The 21,675-nt window shown below is 28.5% G+C and overlaps 5 protein-coding genes across 22 annotated transcripts in view; 3 read left to right on the top strand and 2 right to left on the bottom strand.

Annotated features, from left to right (window-relative positions):
* Window positions 1–31: 31 nt before the first annotated feature.
* On the bottom strand, window positions 32–814 carry LOC118072371 (NADH-ubiquinone oxidoreductase assembly factor N7BML). 2 transcript variants are annotated; one of them, XM_035092187.1, is made up of 2 exons: window positions 608–814; window positions 32–473 (listed from the first exon to the last, which is right to left on the bottom strand). In XM_035092187.1, exon 2 carries the CDS (start codon window positions 469–471, stop codon window positions 37–39), a length of 435 nt encoding a protein of 144 aa, XP_034948078.1. In that variant the 5' UTR covers window positions 472–473; window positions 608–814; the 3' UTR covers window positions 32–36. The 2 variants fall into 2 exon arrangements, with proteins under 2 accessions (XP_034948078.1, XP_034948077.1); XM_035092186.1 differs by having other exon boundaries at window positions 569–810.
* Window positions 815–934: 120 nt separating this feature from the next.
* Window positions 935–11,978, top strand: Slik (Sterile20-like kinase). The gene is made up of 12 exons (XM_035092160.1): window positions 935–1,159; window positions 2,885–3,427; window positions 3,668–3,832; window positions 3,974–4,172; window positions 4,680–4,810; window positions 4,919–5,242; window positions 6,582–6,666; window positions 6,746–6,903; window positions 6,973–7,352; window positions 7,431–10,026; window positions 10,532–11,589; window positions 11,792–11,978. Exons 2-11 carry the CDS (start codon window positions 3,269–3,271, stop codon window positions 10,814–10,816), a joined length of 4,482 nt encoding a protein of 1,493 aa, XP_034948051.1. The 5' UTR covers window positions 935–1,159; window positions 2,885–3,268; the 3' UTR covers window positions 10,817–11,589; window positions 11,792–11,978.
* A 1,429-nt stretch (window positions 11,979–13,407) lies between these two features.
* On the top strand, window positions 13,408–15,604 carry LOC118072367 (flavin-containing monooxygenase FMO GS-OX-like 4). Its single transcript, XM_035092181.1, has 6 exons — window positions 13,408–14,011; window positions 14,138–14,279; window positions 14,360–14,499; window positions 14,574–14,777; window positions 14,899–15,187; window positions 15,282–15,604. Exons 1-6 carry the CDS (start codon window positions 13,770–13,772, stop codon window positions 15,570–15,572), a joined length of 1,308 nt encoding a protein of 435 aa, XP_034948072.1. The 5' UTR covers window positions 13,408–13,769; the 3' UTR covers window positions 15,573–15,604.
* Window positions 15,605–15,787: 183 nt separating this feature from the next.
* Window positions 15,788–18,167, bottom strand: LOC118072370 (trypsin-1-like). Of its 2 annotated transcripts, XM_035092183.1 has the most exons (6): window positions 17,990–18,167; window positions 17,840–17,922; window positions 17,155–17,237; window positions 16,278–16,542; window positions 16,046–16,201; window positions 15,788–15,974 (listed from the first exon to the last, which is right to left on the bottom strand). In XM_035092183.1, exons 1-6 carry the CDS (start codon window positions 18,021–18,023, stop codon window positions 15,825–15,827), a joined length of 771 nt encoding a protein of 256 aa, XP_034948074.1. In that variant the 5' UTR covers window positions 18,024–18,167; the 3' UTR covers window positions 15,788–15,824. The 2 variants fall into 2 exon arrangements, with proteins under 2 accessions (XP_034948074.1, XP_034948075.1); XM_035092184.1 differs by lacking the exons at window positions 17,840–17,922; window positions 17,990–18,167 and adding an exon at window positions 17,407–17,495.
* Window positions 18,168–18,878: 711 nt separating this feature from the next.
* Window positions 18,879–21,675, top strand: part of pHCl-1 (pH-sensitive chloride channel 1) — a 61,164-nt gene continuing 58,367 nt past the window's right edge. For all 16 annotated transcript variants that reach the window (XM_035092167.1, XM_035092168.1, XM_035092166.1 and 13 more), the window contains exon 1: window positions 18,879–19,091. The gene's annotated coding sequence lies outside the window, so the exon portion shown is untranslated. The remainder of the gene's footprint in view (window positions 19,092–21,675) is intronic.

Here is a 21,675-nt window from a genome sequence, read left to right as displayed (position 1 = left end):
ATAGATCAGTAAGGAATTAAAACTACAATCATAACTTTATTTTTTTGGTTTTATTTGGTAATTCTGCCCGTAATTACTGTACTCATCATATGTAGGAAAATTTAATTGAGGTTTTGACGGTATAGCTTCAACAGTTTTTCCTTTCTCTTTATTGTATTGGATTTCTAATTCTGCAGCATTTTTCTTTTTTGTCATCATCAATTCATAGTTGGCCATTACTTCTTCAGGAGTTGGTGGATTTGCTCTTCTGTACCTCAGCCATGCTTCCCACTCAGGTGGTATTTCTGGGTGTAAATTTTCAGGATCAGCTGGTTCATACGAACGTCCACGGTTTCTTAGACGTTCAGGATCTTCATAATATTTTGTACCATGATAATCTTCACCCACGAATCTTACTTTGCTTTTTCGAGGCATGAAAGAATTTAAGAAATTTCGAATGACAGGCATAATAACTCCTCGTTCCTTCGCCATTTCTGAGTAATTAAAAAATAAATTATTGACGATTAAAAAGTAAACATCTTCAATATTAAATTAATCATAATTCTAATTCTAATTAATTAAAAAATACCTTTAAAATTCAAAATAGTAGAAGTTTTTCAAACTTAACCTTATCAGTTGTTCAACTCTCTTATGAAATTTATGTATTTTATATATTATTCATAGTACCCAGACTTGGATCGTAATTATTGACATTAGACAATTAATATCATAAACAATCGAGTCGTGTCAGTTTAAAAATAATTAATTATTGCGCATAAATTTTGCAATAAAAACATCCACCAAAAAGAGAGCTTTAATAAAAAACATACATTCAAAATTCTCTAGAATCTATTTTTTGGTGTCCCTAAAAGAAAGCATTTTAGGGAATTTTTCCAAATCTACAGAAAGTGACCTCTACTGCCAGTTTTTATAAATTACGTCACTTCCAGGCGTGTCGTCTTGCGATTAAAATGGCCGTGCACAAGCAGACGACTGACTGAGTTATTTGTGTGCTAATTTGTTATCTAAAATATTAAATTTATTCGATATTTATTATGAAATAGAGTTAATGAATATCAAAGTGTTTTTAATGGTGAATATTATTAAGTTGATATAGTGATTAAATAAATACAATATTGATATTGTTAACGTGAAAATTGTTAATCCTAACGCGCGAGAGGTAAGAAATTGTCGATTCTTTATGACCTTTCACTTTAGAAAAAAATAATTAAGTAAACAAATAATTTGATTCATGGTTTGTTTAGATAAATAATGTTTCTTGATTTCATAAAGATGTATCTCTATAATTTTTACAAATTTTATTATATTGAATAATTAGTTTGTTTTTTCGCCAAATCTTGACACTTAAATGTTGTTTGAGGACGCGCCCGATTCTTTAGCACTTGAACGACAAGATACGATGAAAAATCTGTTTATTGCTAATTGAATTATGTTCGTAATAGAATTTCATGTTATTAACTTAGACTATTTGTTTATTTATTCTATGAGATCAATCAGTACTCATTATTTTTGTTAACTTTCTTCGAAAAGAAAACGAATTGATGTTTTTTATCTTTTAGTGAGTTTTAATTGAATATGAAAGCTTAGAAAATTGTCAAAATTGTGTCAGCTATACTGTTACTAATTTTCTCTGACACCTGTTTCCATTTTCCTTCTTTCAGTTTACCACATTCTTCCAAACGTGCCTTATTTCTTAGAAATGGAGTCATGTTTATTGTGGATTTTTTAAAAAAGTAGCTTAAAATTCTTGTTAATAATTTATTACAATCCTTTTTACAACAATCTGGAGCAGTATTTGATTATTGCTATTACTTAATTAAGAATTATTTAACATTGATGAATGAAAAATATTGTTTTAAAAATTGAAAAAAATTAATGGAAATAAAAATTTGTAATGTTATTTTCGTGCGTTCAACTGTAACGTTCATAAATTATGCGTTACGCTAGTCGATTATCATGAGTAAATCTACATAAAAATATATTTACTAGATTATGTAGCAAACTCATTAAATATTAAATTGTTTCATTATCTAATTTTTTCATTGTTTGAGTAAATATACTACCTTTTTTGTTTTTATTATTATCGTTTATATTTATATTTTGTGATTGTTATAATAACATTTGTTTGATAATACAATTTGCAAAGTCAAAGAAAATGTGTTGTAATCATTGAATCATCAAGTGTGAACTGTATATTCTTTTACTCTGTTTAAGGATTTTATCATAATTATTTATCTGTTAAAAATACCAGACGTTTTATCAAGCTTAGATAAACTAGATAAATAGAACCTGATTTTTATTTGTGGTCTAAAATTAATTACTTTGACTCTCTTAGGTATATCTTTTTTTCTGTAATAAATATGATAGTGAAATTCGATCAAGTAGATTATTGAGAATTATTTCATATCAGAAATTAAGTCATCAATATTATGTTGTCATTCAAGTTTATTTATTAATAAACATGTTGATAAATTATGTGTGTTTAAATTTTATTCTATAAGAAAAAATTAGTGTTGTTTTTGTTTATTGTTAACTGTCTTTTGTTGCATCTATAACTATTTCTTCATTGATTATTAAATCGATTCCAAAACGATGTTATTGAAAAATAATTTTCTCTCAAATTTTTTCTATTTTCGATCTCGATGATTTTCCTTTCTAAAGTTATTGGAAATGTTAACAAAAAACGTGATCTCTCGTTGTGGAATGTCAGATCTTCAACGCTCCAGTTTTCTTTATTAAGAAAAAGAAATTTATCATTAGTTTTACAGCTGAACCTTTTTTTCAATTTCTTTATTTTATTTAAATTATTTTGAAATAAATATTTGATCATGAATTCATATTTATTAATATACATTTAATTGATCATGAATTTTTTATTTTTCAGAAACTTGGTAAAATTTAACAAGAAATGGACCCTTTACCCATTTTTGGCATCAATTTCTCAGGATTTTTGATAACTATCTGAGAAAAATTGTCCATTTCCTTCTTATCAAGATGCGGGAGATATTAAATTTGATCCCCTGGAGGCTAGTGGGGATCTAAAATTAGTAATAGAATAAAAATTAGTCCCTATAAATTAATCTTTTTATATAAACAAAGAATCAAAGAAGATAATTAAAGAAGAATAAACACAAAAAGAGATAAGAATAAGAAATAAATTGAAAAGAAAAGATTTTCTTATTTTGTGTATTGTACTATTTTTTGCTTTAACAAAAATCGAAAAATAAGAGTGAAAATAGAAAACGAAAAGTCATTATAATAAAAGAAAATGTCGTTTCTATCAAATTTAAAGAAAGCATTCCACTTCGGTGGCAATGATGCAAAGAAGAAAAAACTCTATAATAATATTAAAATGGATTGTGATCCATCAGAATTTTGGGATATGATTGGAGAACTTGGTGATGGTGCATTTGGTAAAGTTTACAAGGTAAATATTTTTTTATCATAATTCATTAGTTAAAGAGCTACCAATATAACTTATCAATACAACGTAATAGCGTAATCATTTAAACTTCATTAATTATTTTTTATGATTAATATGTTCAATGAATGATCGTAAAAATTTATTACTACTTCAATGGCTTTTTAACAATAAAAATTATTTAAGTGTGTTAGTACTTAATTCTAATGAGTTTATTCATCAATTAAATATGTATTTTTTTTTAAGGCACAACATAAACAAACGCAACAGCTGGCTGCTGCAAAAATGTGTGCGTTAGAAGGTGAAGATGATCTGAGCGATTTTATGATAGAAATCGACATTTTATCTGAGTGTAAACATCCAAATGTCGTTGAACTCCATGAAGCATATTTTATGGATGGAAAATTATGGGTAAGAACTTGCGTACAATTTTTTTATTTTTAGTTTTATCGCTATTTTACTATTTTATACTTAGAGCGTAAATAGTTGGTTAAATATAAATGATTATTGTTTACGGTCTTTAAATTTTAATTAATATTTAACCGTTTTCAGATGTTAATTGAATACTGCGACGGTGGTGCTGTAGATTCGATTATGGTTGAATTAGAAAAAGCATTGACCGAGCCACAAATATCATATGTATGTCAACAAATGACCAAAGGCCTTTCTTTTTTACACAAATCGAAAGTCATACATAGGGATTTGAAAGCCGGAAATGTCCTATTGACAATGGCTGGTGGAGTGAAAATTGGTAATTTTTTATGCAATTCACATTTAATCATGGATATTGAAGTTTTCTTTATAATTTTATACTGATGGTAGTAGATTATTTTATGAAAATGATAGGTTTTTACATAAAAAAAACCTCAATGTTTTTTTATGTGGAAAAAAAGGCGCTTAGAAATATTTTTTATAGAAAATATTCACTCCACTTTTTTAATGCTTCTAAAAAGTAGGTAACTATAATAAGCATCTTAATAACGTTTTGCAGAACGTCGATAAAAAGTAAAATGTCTCATGCAATTTTTGCTCATGTTATATCAAGTTAGATCAATAATGTCAAGCTAATTTTATTTTTAAACAGAACATTATACGATCAAAATACTGATGTTTATTATAAAAAAATATTTTTCAATCATGAAAACAAGTTAAAAGATTTTTTTATTGAAATAAAAAAAACTTCTTACGCAATACCTCTAGATGATTAAACATGATGTGATGAATAAAAATATGATTATTCATTTTTAATAATTTTTAGCTGACTTCGGTGTATCTGCAAAGAATAAACATACATTGCAGAAACACGATACGTTTATTGGTACGCCTTATTGGATGGCGCCGGAAGTGGTATTATGTGAGACATTTCGAGACAACCCATACGATTTCAAGGTGATTGTAAAAAAATTTTTCCTTAACAAAAAAAACCAACGAATAGCATAGAAAAATGAATGAAAGAATTTTAAATATTCTGTAATAACAAATGATTTATTATAATAGGTGGATATTTGGTCTCTGGGTATAACATTAATAGAATTTGCTCAAATGGAACCTCCTAATCATGAGATGTCACCAATGAGAGTATTATTAAAGATTCAAAAGAGTGATCCACCCAAGCTAGAGCAACCAGGAAAATGGAGTAAAGAATTTAATGACTTTATAGCAAAAGCTTTAATAAAAGATCCAACAACGAGGCCTACTGCAGATGAACTTCTCAAGCACCCATTTATTAATCGGACGCTTGATTCGAAACCAATCCGCGATCTTTTATTAGAATACAAGGCTGATGTTGTTGAAGAAGAGCTTGTCGATGAAGAAGCCGAAGTAAGTTTATTGATTTATTGCTATTTTAATTTACATTATTATATTGTCTATTAAATCAATTATAATAGTTTTCGTAAACCCTCGGGATACATAGTCTCCTCGCACGTCATACATCAATTTAACTTTATTGACATCAAAAAAACTGCATTGGTTATTGCAAGTTTACGACATAAAGTAATAAAAAAATGAACAGATTTTTAGAATTTTTTTTAATAGTGAAAATCTATGATCAAGAAGTAATTGTTTTAAAAAAATCTGTTCAATTTTTTATTTTAAATAATGTCTGATTATTTAGAGTAGGCATGTTCAAATAATAAAAGCGAGAGAGAAAGAGTAAAAATAAATTATAAATCCAAGCATTAGGCTTGTTATAATATTTTTTGATTGAAAAATATTTTTCGTTTAATTCGATTTAAAAGAAAAAATGATTATATAAATTATTTTACACGCTTGCACAATGATAGAAGGCCAAAAAGGCGAAAAAACACAGAGAACAGTATCAGCGGATTGGTAAGCTGCTCCCGAGACAACAATACGTAGCATCGATGTTGAAAAAACCATTTTTCTTTATTGCTACGCCTTGCATTGGAAATTGTGATTGAATTTTTTTAAATATTATCCTTCGTTTTTTATTATTTTTGTATTGTAAACATAATTTTTCCTCATTTTACAAACATTTTTAATGAATCCATGGTTTACAAATAAAATAATAATTCCTGATAAAATTTACATTAATCTTTAAATTAGAATGAATGAATGTTCAATGTAGGCTAGAGATATTTATCAAGTTGTAGATTTTTCTTTTAGCTTCTACAGACTTAGATGTCTTGGTAGATTATCTTTTATTCAATAGATAAACGTTTAATCAATTTCTATAATTATAAGTTAGCCGATGTTTCAATTAAATTTTGAATGTGCTGTTGTAATTTTTAACATTTGGCTGTGCATGCGGCTCTCCTGGGCCTCGCCAGCCCCATCACCCATCCAACTGTCAGGTCAGTAACTATAACCCTTTCATTTAGATTCCAATTTTTCAGAATTTTTTCAATTTCAAAAAATTTAGCTTCATTTTTTTATATCAATTACTCATAATTTTTTATATCAGAAATATGAAGTATCTTTTTAGTTGCGGTTAAAAAAAATATTATATAGTATTAATCAATCTACATGTGCATTTATTAATAAAATCTTTTTTAAATTCAAGATTCAACATCTTCACGGGTAATCAATTTTCATTTAATATTAGATTTTTAAATTAATATATTTCAATTTTACAGTTTATTTTATAAAATATTTACTTTTATATTTTTTAATATATTCTTTTTATTTACTCTTTCAGGAGCAGCGCACGTCGCAGCTGCCTCTGGAGTTGGACCAACTCGCAGATGATTCAACGTCGATGCGCAGCGACACTGAAGTTAAACGTTAGTTTTTCTTTTAACTAAAATTAATTGATGTAATCCTTTTATTAAAAAAAAACTAATTGTCAATTTATTTCTTTAGTTGCTGAAAAGGATAATATTGTGTCGCCGGAAGAACCGAAGAAGGAGGAAAGCAATAAGCGTGAGATGAACCGCGACTCTGAAAAAGAAGAAAAGAACAAGAAACTCCGTAAAACAGAATCTAAGGAAAATATTCCTTTATCTGTTGATAAAAAACCTGTAAGAATTACATTAACTTTCTTATATAAATTACTTTTATTCTTAAAAAAAAAATTAATTTTTCTAAAGGCACCAAAACCTCCAACAACGGGAGAGAGTAATGAACGTCGTACATCTCGTGAAAAAGGACCAGCGCCACCACCACCACCACCTATACGTCAAAATAGTCGGAATGAAGAAATTGAAAGCCCTCCAAAAGTCATAGAGAAAATGAATTCTGTAGATAAAAATGAACGACCAGTTACGATTGATTTAGTAGAAAAAGAGCCAACAGTACTTCGTGAAAATAATGTCAGTGATATTTCTAATTCATCAGTAACAGTAGATAAAAATAAAAAGTTATCGGTGGAAAAGGTTGAAGATAACGTAACAGCAATAAAAGAGAATGTGCATGTTGAAAAGAGGAAATTAAGTCAAGATAAACAAACTTCATTAGAAGAATTGAAAGGGTAAGAGATTACTTTTATACAAAAAACAAGTAATAATATATAACATTGTTTTTACTTTTTATTTTATTTTCTCATTAGAGTTCGAGATCGAGTACACGAACGTCCAAGACATGAAAAACAGTCAGAAAATAGGAAAAGCTTGGACGCAAAACGTCGATCGGTGGAAGAAAAATTGACAGCGGTCTTAGAAAAACGTATATCTATGGTATCGGAAAAGCATCAAGCTTCAATGGTAGATAAAAATGTAAAAGCAAGTTCTGTAGAAAACATAAAAACTAACTACGAAAGTCCAAAGACGGAATTAACAAAGAGCAGAAGTGTAGACTCATCAAGACTCGACTCTCCGGACAATAAATTTGCCCCAGAGTTTAACAAAAACGCTCTTGCTCAAGAGAAGAATCGTGACATGGTGGATCGAAGTGTCCACCGACAAGATTCAAGTGTGGTATCCGTAATTACATCGACACCAGTGAGAAGTCGAAGTGTAACTCGACAAGACAATGGAGATGTCGTAGTGATAACTGGCAAATCTCAAGAACCAGATATTAGATCATCATCAACCACAGTTCGCATTACTTCAGATTCTCCAGATCCTTCAAATAGTTTGGCGTCTAATATAAGTCAAGTAACAGTAGTAACAACGCATCCACCAGTTTTGATCGATGCAGCAGCAACGCTACCTCTTTTGAGACCATCTCCATCTTCAGAAGTCGTGATTGTAGCCAATGAGACGAATAAAACTCAAGTAAATGAAAGCTCTACTGATGATGATGGATTTACAAGTTTAGATTCATTGGAATACACACCTCAAGAACAACCAATCATTATTACTGAAGCCTCTAAGCGAATCGGTAAGAAATTAGATGAATCTGAGGTCATTATTGTCAGTCCTATTGTCGATGAACTTCAGGATACTAGTCACGTGTCTGTAGTAACTGTTGGAGATGAAAAAGAACAAGTCAAAGATTCATCAATTGTTGGGAAACAAAATGTTATACGATCTGAATCGTCGCATAGTGATTTAAGTTCAGAAAGATTAAGCTCCAAGAGTGATAGTGGTGACGAAGCGAACAAAACTGCAATGATCATCACTGGAACAACGGTAAGTGCAACAGATGTTGATAATGTTGGCATAAAAAAAATGAATGGAGTAATAAATCAGAAAGAAATCAAGACCAAACGAACGTCACCCGATTGTTATGAAGGTTCTCGATCTCACAGTGATGCCAGCTCAACTCGATCACATACTCCAAACAAATCTATTGATAAATCAGATGCTGAGTCAATTTCCACAACAATTAGTCAAGATAGTCGAGGATCGAATAAAGAAAATCATGTGGTTCATGAATCTCGACAATCGGAGGAAGATGATGGAGTTGTTTTGAGAAGAAAGCCTGAATATAATCGAGAAGTGCCGAGAACGAAAACTAAGGAAGACATTCAAATGATGAATTTGAAGAAGAAAACAAGAAAGAGAACGAGAAAATTCGAAATTGATGGAGTTGTTGTAACAACTACAACGTCAAAAGTTATTTATGGAGATGATGAAAATGGTCGAATTTATGATGATCAAATATTCCGGAAGCAAGAGTTGAGAGAATTGAAAATGTTACAAAAGATGGAGCAGAAACAGTTCCAAGATCTGACGCAAAAAGCTCACTTTACAAAGGATCAACAAGAAAGGAAGTTTGAGCAAGAAAGACAGATGTTGGAACGTGGTGCGGATGCAGATTTAGAAAATTTGACAAGACAGCAGAGACAACAAATCGAACGAGCTGAAGCTCAACAAGAAGCTGATTTCCGTTTGGCTTCGAAAAAAATCCGTAGTGAACAAGAAAGAGAATTGAAACAATTCCGAGAAAGCCTGAAACAAGAGTTGAGACTTTTAAAACAAGAAGTAGATTTGATGCCCAAAGAGAAACGAAAGAGTGCATTCAAAACTAGAAAAGAGAAGTTAGAAGCAGAACATGAAGAAAGAGAAAAAATATTCATGGAAAAATTAAATGACAGTCATGATACTTCGTTGAGAAGGCTTTCAGATTCTTACAGAGAAAAAATTGCATTGATGGATCGACAATTCCTTCAGCAAAAACAACAATTGATGCGTAACAGAGAGGCTGCAATTTGGGAATTGGAAGAAAGGCAAATTCATGAAAGGCAGCAGTTATTGAAGAAACAGTTGAAGGATATTTTCTTTTTACAACGACATCAAATGCTCATAAGGCACGACAAAGAACTGGAGCAGATGAAAAGAATGAACTTAAGAAAGGAAGATGAGTTGATTAAAAGACAGACAATTGAACGCAGAAATTTACCGAAACGAATAAGGAATGAAATGAAAGCTAGAGAAATGATGTTTAGAGAATCTATGAGAATTTCAATTTCCTCAACTCTTACGCCAGATCCTGATGCTGAGAGGGAGAAACTGAAAAAATTCCAAGAAAATGAGAAAAAGAGATATAGAGCTGAGCAACAGCGATTTGAATTGAAGCATGCAAGACAGTTGGAAGAGGTAAGAGCGCAGAGCGATGCGACAATCAAAGAACTAGAACAGTTGCAAAATGAAAAAAGGAAGATGTTGATGGAGCATGAGACGATGAAACTAAAAGAACAGGAGGAGGCATATACGAAAGAATTGAGGGAGTGGAAAGCGCAGTTGAAACCCAGAAAACAGGTAAACAATTGATTTTTTGTATCTATTTACATAATTCTTACATTTTTTTTACATTTATATTTATTTTTTTAAATTCATGCTTACGTTATAATTTTTTAATTTATGCTACATGAATAAAAGCTTTAATCATAAAACGTACGATGTGAAATAAGCATAGTGAATATTTTTTTATTGTGTAAACATTTGTATTTTTTCAAAAGTGAGCTGATATTTGTATAGACCGTATTAAAACTGTGATATTAATGATTTATTGAACGCGAAAAAATAAAAATTAGGTCATTTTATAAATAAATTTTTTTATTTGTTGTTGAAAACTATAGATTGAAGGTAATCTTCGAACGAACAATTTTTAGTCATTATTTATAGATATTTAATTAGTCTAGGCTATCGTACATATTTTCTAGATAAATACTCCATCTTCATTAGAAATTCCATCTTCAGTGAATTCTATAAAATCCACACAACAAAACTTTAAACAAAAAATCTTGACCTTTTTCTTTTGTAGAATTTAGAGGCCCAGCTGGCGCGTGAAATGGAAGAATTGGAGTTACGCTACAAAGATTATCTACCATCCCGACCTTCTCGTATTTCTATATCTACACTTGCTTACACAACGTTGTCGGTGGTAGATCAATGGAAATTGTCACCCCGACTAGCTCGTTCTACTCCTAATTCACCAACTTCCATTACAATTCCCAGAGTCAATTTGAAAACAGGCTCAGATACCAGTTCAATGACTGGAACCTTGTCCAGACCCACTCGTATTGTGAACCCACCCCCTCGTAAATAATCTGCTCGTTTCTTCCATTCTCTCTCCGTCCATTGTTGAAATTTCAGTTTCTAATCCAATAATCGTTCATTGTTTACTTCAAACTTTACATTCATCATTGTTTCAATCAATTACACACTTTGTGTCTCTTGTCACTGCTTTGATTTATCATGATCCATTAGTAATGAAATTACTTAACAGTCAATATTCTCATGCCATATTTAGTTCATATTAACTTCGATATAATATTTAATATGTTTATTATATAATAAATTTTTTGTAAATATTATATCGTTGTACTAAAACAACTAGTGATCTATACATGTAATGTTTTGATAGAGAATTATTATATATTTCATTTTATTGGTATATGAATAGTAGAATTATAGGGGTGCACATGTTTAAATATTCAACAATTAATTTTTTTTTTAATAATCTATTTATTAAATCTTTACGTACCATGCATCGATTAAGATGGTTACAATAATTTATTGAAAGTAATAATATCTGTTCAATGGATAATATATTACTAAATAATATTTTGTTTTATTTTTTTCATTCATTACATAGTTGAATTGACACAATTATATGTAAAACCACTGGGTGAAAATTTACATTTATGTCGCTTTATACATTTATTTTGTTTACATTATGCTTTTTGTTTTTGTATTTGTTTTTCTTATCACTTATTTCTATTTATCATTAGAAAGTTTTGCTTTTTTTTGCATAAAAAAATGAAATAAACTAGTACCTTTGACGAGAATGAAGAGAAAGAATTAAAAAAAAAATTTAAGGTCAGTTTTTTTCTTTTTCTTTTTAAAAATTTTTATTTGCGAATTAATTTAATTTATGTTTTGAATTATTTTTTGGATTTTGTTTTCAATAAGTTTGAATTTTAATCTAGAGAAAATGAAAACTAGGACAGGTGGTGTTTGAGAGAAAATTAATATTGTTCTATTAAAGAAAATATTTTGAACAATATTCTTTGTATTGCAGAGACTAGAAGAACAATTTGCAATACAATTAGAAGAGCAAGAAGCTATTTATGGTCCAAGTGCTATGCCACTATGTCTGCCATCAGATCTTCCAGATTTAACTCACCATACGGCGGGTTCAACACGAAGCTCATTGTCTTCCGTAAGCGAGGGTTGAAAATAAATAAACAATAAACATTTTTTATCAATACAACAAATTACTCACCAAAAACATAATAATATTAGTAATAATATTAATTAAAAAGAATCCATACTTTATCCTGCAGATATGCTCCCGATCACGATCACGTCGTTCTTCCATTCTCCAGTGGTTTGTGGTTCCTTAATTCCTTAAAATGAATTGCCAGACAAACTCCTGAATTTTTCCTTGGGTTTTTTTATTTAAAAAAACTTTCTTACCCTCTGTGTGTTTATTGAACAATCAAGACTAATCTTATTAATGGTTATAAATTAATACTTAATTAATTAAATGATTAAATATTAATGTATGTAGAAAATACAAGATTGTATATAGAAATTTTTTGTTTTTCTTTTAAAATATCGTTGAAATTAGGAATGAACAAATGAAATGAAAAGTAATTTTAGGATACTAAAAAAGAGAAATAAAAAAATCCGCCCGAATAAAGACTTTTTGTTGTAATTAAAAATTATCCGTAAACAAAAAGGAGTAAACGAAACTTAGAAATAAATAAATTGCTCATTTTGTACATGTGTAATGAGATGAAATTTTTTAAAATGTTCGATTATTAAACGTTCGATCGACGAAAAAAAAATTAATAAAATTAATTGAATAAAAATAAGTACATTGTTAATAATTGATTAATAGATTAATAGTAATTCATTAGAAATCGATCACGCATTTATTAAGGACATTCAAATTAATTTTAAATTTTATATTTATCATATTCATAAAACAAATATTAATATTGTCTATTTTATTATTTTTATTATTATCATTTTCATTTTTATTACTGTTAAATAAGTAACGTAATAAGACTTAGCGATAAATAAAGTATTTACACAATAAATAATAACACCAAATTATTTGTAATTTTTTATTTAAATTGTTTATAGATCATTTATTAACATTTCTTTTTAAAATAACCTAGCTCATTGACTAGGAAATACGAAAAATGAGGTCATTTTTTTTTTCAAACGTATTTTTATATCTCTGTTATGATTAATGACTTGTATTTTACCACAGCAATTAGACAATGAAATAAAATAACAAGGCGTACTATTAAATTGTGTACTTTAAAATAATAATACGTCGTGGAGGTAATTTTGTAATGACGAAATATTTTCTGTGATTGTGTGAAAATAAGATTATCTAAAAAAATTCAATTGGCCTAATTAAAGATGTATCTTACAAAATTTGTTATTATTTTATATGTACTTATATTTCTTTTTGACTTCGTAATTTGATAATAGCATTATAATAATAATAATGATATTAATAACAACGGACGTTTGCTGATAAAGTTAATACACATGCAATGGAATTTTTGTACTTTATCAACTTCTTTGAAGACATACTTCATAATTTATGTCGCTTATCAAATTGTAATGGTTATTATTATAATCATTATATTCTTTAAATGTTATCTATTATGTCTTTTGTGTCTTTCTAAACCAAGATTTCCGCAAAAAGCTTCCTCTGGTTGACTTTTTATTTGAAATTTTTGATAGTAAGCAATTACAGCTTTAAATTCCCAACAACATGACAATGTTATTAAAGATTTGTACGCGTGTAGAATATTATTTGAATGTCTATTTAGTTCCCGCATTTTTCATTTATCTCTACAACTTGTAGATATAAATATACTCAGTTGCCTTGTTTTCTATCATATATTACATCCCATTGCAATACGATTCCTATACCACTATAGAAATTTAATGGTCTTTTTTGTTTATACCTTTGAATGTTTTTATTGGTATTTAACACAGATAAGATTTTATGATTTTTAGTTTTATTAAAAATGAGTGGAAGAAAAAATCGTGAAGCTGATGGTGAAATAAAAAGAGAACGAATAAGAGTTTGCGTCATTGGAGCTGGTGCTGCAGGATTATGCTCAGTTCGTCATCTCGCTAGTGACTTGCAGAAATTTGAACCCGCGGTTTTTGAACAGTGTGATGTTATTGGTGGAACATGGGTTTATACTGAAAAAGTTGGATTTCATAATGGGCTTCCCATTCATTCAAGCATGTATAAAGATCTTAAGTAAGTTGAAAAACTTCAAAATGATACAAATAAAATTAAACATTGATTAATATAATAATCATAATTTTGTTTTAATTTCAAATTTTGAATTATAGAAAAACTTGAGCATTATTAATTTTATTGTAGGACAAATATTCCTTTAAAACTGATGAATTTTCCTGATTTTCAACGCATGAATCAATCTCAACCAAGCTGTGGAACTCATCAACAAATTTTAAAATACCTACAGGACTATGCCGATCATTTTAATCTTTGTCAGTACATTCAGGTGGTTTGCTTTTTTTTTGTAAAATTTTTTGTACTTTATGACAGGTGATTTATTTATTTACTCTTTTTGATTGGAACTAGTTCAATACCAGAGTTGAAAACGTTTTACCAATAACTGAAGACGATAATTGGCACGAAACAACGTGGAAAGTAACTATAAAAAATATATTGACCCAAAAAACTGAAGATAAATATTTTGATGCTATTTTAGTTTGTAACGGGTAATGTAATAAGATAACTGAACTAATGACTAATAATTCTATAAAAGTTTCTAAGGTCTTACTATTATTTTTAGACATTATGTAGATCCTATTATACCATCAATTTCTGGCATTGAAACATTTTCTGGAGATTTGATGCATAGCCATGACTATCGAACTCCAGAAAAATATACTGGAAAAACTGTTTTGATTCTTGGATCAGGACCGTCTGGAATCGATATTGGAATAGAAATTACTCACTATGCTAATCATGTTTATTTAAGTCATAATCGTGATAGGTATGAAATGTTTGAATAATCATGATATGTTTTTTAATTTTTATTACAAAGCTTCTATTAATAATAAATATTAATATTCATTTATAATTTCACTTCAAGAATTTTTTAATTGCTTTTTTAGATTGATTAGTCCATTGCCATCGAATATGACTGAAACAATGGGTGTAGAATTTATCAATGGAAACGACTTTCATCTTAAAGATGGGACAACGGTAACTGCTGATGCCTTCTTACTTTGTACAGGATATAAATATTCATTCCCATTTTTGAACGAAACATGTAAAGTTAAAGTAATAAATGGTAATCATGTGACACCGCTCTATAAACATTTAATTAATATTCAACATCCCAAAATGGCAATTGTGGGAGTACCGTCTCGAGTTATTCCTTTTCCTATGTTTCACATGCAGGTACTAATCCTGAACTTTCAAACTTAGCGAGAATTAATTTAAATGGTTTGAAGAGCTTTAAATTTACTTATGTTTTGATTATTCTTTGTTATAGATTCAATATTTCTTGAGCATTCTTTTGGGTGAAACTAATTTACCATCACAGGAAAAAATGTCAGAAGAATTAGTTTCACAAACGTCTAAATATCCTCATGCATTTGAGCCTGGATATCAATGGGAATATAATGATTGGCTAGCAAGTGAAGCCAAAATAGAAAAATTACCTGAATTTTATAAATATGGATACAGTGAGTGGACAACTAAGAGAGCAACAAATTTGTTGAAATACAAAAATTCTACAATAGTTATTGAAGAAGATGGCAAAACAGTGCGATTTATTATTTGATTTTTGTAAAACGAACAGTGAAAGCGAACAATATAACAGTTTCAGATCATTAAAATGCTCACATTATAATTATCAATTGAAATTAATAAAGAATAGCTTATTTTTTAAAAACGTTCAATAAAATTAATTAACAGATCTTGTTAAGTGAAGAGAATTCATATCACAACTTGGTAATAGTTATGCAGATGACTCAATGGCAAGAATTTTTTATAAAGATAAATTTAAAGATCAATTTTATCACAGTAAATTATTTTAAACACCTGTTACATTTTTTATCCAATTACGGATGACTGGAATACTCGTATAAACTCCAGGTGAACCAGATTCTGCGCATTCATCTCCCCATGAAGTAATACCAATAAAAATTTTGTCTTTGGAAAACAATGGACCTCCAGAATCACCCTAAAAGCATGAACAGTCCAAATTTTATTTTTTCTTTCAATTAATTTTTTATCAAATAAATAATTAATTACTTTGCAAGTATCTAGAGTTCCATTTTTAAACCCATAACAAACTTCATTTTTAGTTACTGGGAAGATCGGATAATAAGCATCCTCACATTCATTCCAATCAAATTTTGGTAACGTAGCACCCTTCAATGTTTCTGATAAGTTCTCCTCATCATCTATCTAAAAAGAAAAATATTTTTAAACATATATACCATTAATTCATTAGATTGATGAAAAAAAAAGTAAATTATCTTTCCTGATATGCACCCCATCCAACAGCAGTACCCCAACTTGTGTCTGTTTTTTCCTCCTCATCTGATGCAGGCAGTACAATTGGTTGTGTTGAATTATCGAACTGAAATTCGGGTTCGACCATAAAGAGCCCTGCGTCATAGTCAGATATACTAGAATTATATTGAGGGTGGTGAATAACGTTAACTAATTTATGTACAGATCCTCCTTGACTCCTGTAATTTGATCCAGCACGAACAGAGTAGTTGGCTGTTGATACTGGCAAAAGTCTGAAAGTTTTTGCAAACGAGATTCATCATAATGTTGGAAATTAAACAATGATTCCATCAGATTAATTTATGTTTCTATGTTTCCTTCTCTGATTAAACGTCATGGTTTATATTAACAAATCATATTATAATTATAGATGATAAATATTCAATCGATTATTAATGTTACGAAACCTTATCAATTAATGCTAGTATATCATAGAATACATAAATTATTAACTCATTAGTGTGATTTTGAATTCATAAATCTCTTGATCTAAATAAGATAAAATATCTTTTTCTTTTCAAAGTAAAAAAATAAGTAGTCTTAGAGAATGACAGAATCTTTGTGTCATATTTAATAATAAGATTATTTTTTATGAGAATTTCATAATCATTAAACTGTCTTTTGCCTCTTATTTACTGATCCCAAAACTCTTCTTGACTATTTAAATATAGAACTCATAATAAAAACATGAAATTTATTTTCATGTTGATGCTTCCTTATGATTGTGTAATAAAAATTATGAGAAATGATGAAGAATGACAATAAATGCGTGGTCTTTATGCGTTTAGGTTGTTAAAAAAATTCAATACCAACTAATAAATTATAATTGAACTATCCTTTCTTACACGCAATGCGCAGCTGTGATGCCCCAGTTTGAACTAATAATTGTTGCTCCACATATATGTTTGTCATTCCGTCTGAGGGACAACTAGAAATAAAAATATATAAACAATGTAGCACATTACATAAATTGACGCATTAAAAAAAATGTAATTTCAACAGAACAATTTTTTTAACAATTAAAAGACACGTTAAATGCATTTGTAACTGCGATTTGTAATTATATATTGAAAAATTTTGATTGAAACTTTGCTTACGTAAAGTATTAACATATGGATATATTTATTTCTATATTTCTTTTTTAATCGAACAAATTTAGTTTTTCATTAATTTGACATTTTTATAAATGAAAATTAATTCACAATTATTTGAAAATATTTATTAATACAAATAATAATTTGCAATTATTTGCTATTGACGTTTTAATGACACTTAACAATCATAATTAACGATTCACATATTAAAGTTATTCCATATGCTATGTTTGATGACGAATTTTAGTTATGTATTATCAGATGTATTAAATAATATTAATTCTTCAAATGGCAAAGCAACTGATTAAATACCAGCAATTGGAAAAAATTAATTTGAACTTGAATTCTCTCAGATAAATTTAAAAATAAATTGTATGTAAAATAGTTTAAAGTCAAGTAAGATTTATTTATTAAAAAAAAAATATGCACTTCTTACCGCAAATGGACTTTCTGTTATATTAATATCAAGATTTATATCCGGGCTATCTTTATTTACTATGGATTTGGATTTGATGATAACTAAATGAAACATTTACACATAAACAAATTAATAACTTTAACTTCATCCTAATAATCCTTTACTTACAAATTGTTAGTAAACAAAAAATTATTAGCTTCATTATGGTTCAATATAAAATTATTCTTTTCTAACGATGTATTACATAGTATTTTTTATTATCGTTATTGATCACGTATTGAACTATTACTAAGAATGTTTGAACATTTAACAAAATGTTAACTGCTAAACGTCGATGATAGATAATGAAGTAAAATTACAGTAATCCACGGTTAATAGGTTCGTGTTATCAAATGCAAACATGTGTAACACTTTTAATCTTTTAATATAGAATTCGGTTGTATTGTTTACCTAAACTTTAGAAATTTACATCAATAATATTTGAACTCTATGATTACTTAATTATTCAATTTTCATCAAACAAACATAGCTTAAAAAATGACCAGCATCTTGATCTGTAAAAAATTAATTAAAGGTTATTAAAGTATACATAGTTTTATTTTGGAGTAATGAGTTATTTAGAAATACTTACCTCTTTGCATTTTCATCTAATTTGAAAGAAAAAGTTGGCATCACTTTTAAATTAATTAAATAATACTTGCAAACATTGATTTTATCTTTTACAATTAATTACGGTAATCCATTAAACGTCTAATTTTATTTCCTGTGAGAAATTTGTAAGATTTTAATTCAAAAACTGTGTTTTAATTTCGTTTTATTTCATATTTAATAGAATGATTGGCGTAGAAAAATTGGCTGTTTTTATTTTCATGTATAATTCTTTTTATTTTGAAAATAAGAGAGAATGGGTGAAGATTTGAAAACCACTTTTGTATGCATAACATCTTGAATAAGCTAGTTATTCGTCTACTATTGTTGAAGTAAAACAAAACGTCCGTGGGGTGGCGGTGGTGTAGATACACCTAGTGCGAGAATTTACCCTCAGTGTGACACTCGCCGCGATCCCTTGCACTTCTCCCGCGAAAAAAAAATTGGATTCGTTAGTGTAATTACGAAAAAAAATATTAATTAAAGTGTAATCTTTGTTGATTCGCTTTGTAAAATATTCTATTATAATTAGTTATTTTTTTAAGTGAGTTTTCTGAGTTTTACAAACTTATTACAGTTCGAGTGTGTCTGAGGATTCAAACGTTCTTGGAAACGCCGTTCGGTAAGTTTTAACGATAATTTGCTTTCCATCTATAAATAGTCATTCTTTAGAATTCAGAACTCAACAAAAATACAATTTTAATGTGAGTTATCAAATATTTCCATTACAAAAAAAAAATGAACAAAAATTCATTTTTCAAGGATTTTAAGTATTTGACGCCATTTTTTTTTTTGAAAAAATATTCCAAAAAAAGTTTTTAAAAAAATGTAAATTTTAAATTGGTCTTATGGTGATTGTGTAATAAGAGAATATAACCTAATGAGGTTAATGGAAATATCATCGATCATATGTGAGATATTATAGATCGAGTACAGTTTGAATTGGAATAAAAAATATTTATAGACATGTGAATAACATTCTCAAATAAATAGGAAAAAGTTGAAGTACTTTGTTACATTGTTTTATAGCATTGTTACTGTTTACAAGAAACAAGTTTTCGAGCACTTTATGCTCTTTTACTTGTGTTTTTATGTCGTTGGACTTTTTTTTTATGTCGGTTAAGTTCTAAGAAATGTTTCTTTATTTGCTCTGTTGCTCTCAGCTTTTACGAAAAGTGAAGCTGATGAGTAATAACACGGTATATTTCACAAACTTAGTGTAATATATTATTTGTTAAGAGGTATATTTATTTAATTTCTAGACCAGTAGCTTTACATGCATAGTATAAGTGTGTATAATATTTGATCATAATATATAGCTAATTGTAATTCTGTGAAATAATGTTAAAAGATGCTTCAGATACTTCATTTGTGCTGTTATATTTTCTTACTGTTTTATATCTCACACTTAATCAAGTGAGTATTGCAGTAGAAAGTGGTCTGTATAGTCAGACAGGATATATACTATCCTGAAATGAACAAGAAAATACATACATTTTCTCTTATTACCTTTAATTAAAAACTCTTTCACAGAATTTTTATCAGAAGGTTTTTTTAAAATGCTCAGATAAACTATATTTATATTAACATGCATCAATCTTTTCAAATTAAAAATTTACAAAGCAGATTTTATTTATGTATTTTGCAATATCTTAAAAGGATTTATGCTGATGAATTAAAAATCTTTCAACACTGACAAAATAAATACTAATTTTATTTTAATTCATGAATGAAGTTTTGATATTTTTTTTAAAATCTTCATATTTATCTCGAACAAAATCTTTTTGAAATTGAGATCAGAAACAATCATGAAGTAATTGATGTTAAATTGACTAAGAATTTGAGCATGAAAAAAAAGGTAGTGTTATAAATAAATAAGTGGTGGTGAAACAGTGGGACATGATTAGATTCTGATGTTTATTTGATGAAGTAATACCTGTCGAATAGATGTAAGCTGATGTGGAAAGAGAACGTAGACAGCTTGATAGAGTGGTAATCAATAATGATTAAACATAATACATGATCAATATCAGTTAGCATTCACGAAATTCTAGATCAAAAAATCGTTACAAAAATGTTTAGAGTTACTATAGGACGTCGCCAGTTGGCCGAGTTCCAGTCTCAGCTCGAGATAAGGCCACGTCGTTGACGTCGTGCTAGGAATTTTCACAAGGAACCAAAATACGTGAGTCAAATGAAGAGAGTAGTGAAATATGTCGTTCAAAAGATATTCTGACCGGAAGAAAACAAACATCATTTTATTGGAGATATGAGAGACTTTTAAGAGCTAATAAGTTAGATGGATCCATGTCAATACAAACAATAGTAACTCTTTTCTTTTGATTTTTTGTTTTCATCAATTTTATTTCTTTATTTCTCTTTTAGATTATTGTGAGCTGATATTTTTGTCATAATTTATTATTGTTCAAAGTCTAAGGTTATTGAACGATAGAAATTGATTGTCTGAGACAATTAAACTGTTAAGCTTCATGAATTTGGCAAGTACAGTAAACCTTGGCAACAGAAACTTTAATCGAGCTGTGGAATTCTAGATTCGACATCAACTTTATTAGCTATCCAATTTTCAATTTATTGCTGAAGGTCCACTTAGCTAAGTTTAAACTTTTGGGTTGTAAATTATAATTAACAATAAGGATTATATAATTTCTTGTGTGAATAACAAATCTAAAGAATTTTCTTGTAACACTTTTTGGCATATAGAAGCCTCCTTTTTTTCTTATCACGTTTTTGTACTTTTTCCATTTTTAAGCAATTTTTTTCTTCGTTCTCGACAGTGGTTTTCTTATCCAACAGTCTAAGAACTTTTTTTTACCTGAAGTTTTAAAGTTTCTTGTGTCGTTCATGAAGGTTCTTCAAACCACTTTCTTCAAAGCCATTAGGGAGTCGAATAAAGTTTCATTATTAGGAAGTTACAAGGAACGACAATTTTATGGGATTTGTCGGATCATCAACATGAATTTTTAAGAATTTTTTCATTAATTAATGGTTAAAATATAAATTCCTCGTTCAATCATTACTTGAAAGATAAAAAAAAAAATATCAATTCAAGAGACTATCATATTGTTGAAGTTGCAAATTGAATTTTTAGCTAATAGGTATATTATTTTCTGGTTCAATAATTTTTTTATTAGATCTAAAAAACTTGATTAAGGTCGATTTGAAGCAATTCACATTCAATTTGAATC

The sequence above is a fragment of the Chelonus insularis genome, unplaced genomic scaffold, assembly GCF_013357705.1.
Source record: "Chelonus insularis isolate UGA/USDA-ARS -01 unplaced genomic scaffold, ASM1335770v1 contig_93_pilon, whole genome shotgun sequence".
NCBI lineage: Eukaryota > Metazoa > Arthropoda > Insecta > Hymenoptera > Braconidae > Chelonus > Chelonus insularis.
The sequence above is the reverse complement of the archived record's forward strand: the minus strand, read 5'-3'. Positions and strand labels throughout refer to the sequence as shown.

Excerpts from the sequence above, each read along its gene's own strand:
- LOC118072371 (XM_035092187.1), bottom strand. The coding sequence starts at position 471 with ATGGCGAAGGAACGAGGAGTTATTATGCCTGTCATTCGAAATTTCTTA.
- Slik (XM_035092160.1), top strand. The coding sequence starts at position 3,269 with ATGTCGTTTCTATCAAATTTAAAGAAAGCATTCCACTTCGGTGGCAAT. Across the intron at positions 3,428-3,667 it reads CATTTGGTAAAGTTTACAAG|GCACAACATAAACAAACGCA; the intron begins GTAAATATTTTT and ends TTTTTTTTTAAG. Across the intron at positions 4,173-4,679 it reads GGCTGGTGGAGTGAAAATTG|CTGACTTCGGTGTATCTGCA; the intron begins GTAATTTTTTAT and ends AATAATTTTTAG.
- LOC118072367 (XM_035092181.1), top strand. The coding sequence starts at position 13,770 with ATGAGTGGAAGAAAAAATCGTGAAGCTGATGGTGAAATAAAAAGAGAA. Across the intron at positions 14,012-14,137 it reads AGCATGTATAAAGATCTTAA|GACAAATATTCCTTTAAAAC; the intron begins GTAAGTTGAAAA and ends ATTTTATTGTAG. Across the intron at positions 14,500-14,573 it reads GCTATTTTAGTTTGTAACGG|ACATTATGTAGATCCTATTA; the intron begins GTAATGTAATAA and ends TATTATTTTTAG.
- LOC118072370 (XM_035092183.1), bottom strand. The coding sequence starts at position 18,023 with ATGAAGCTAATAATTTTTTGTTTACTAACAATTT. Across the intron at positions 17,238-17,839 it reads TAACAGAAAGTCCATTTGCG|TTGTCCCTCAGACGGAATGA; the intron begins GTAAGAAGTGCA and ends TTTTATTTCTAG. Across the intron at positions 15,975-16,045 it reads GAACTCTAGATACTTGCAAA|GGTGATTCTGGAGGTCCATT; the intron begins GTAATTAATTAT and ends TCATGCTTTTAG.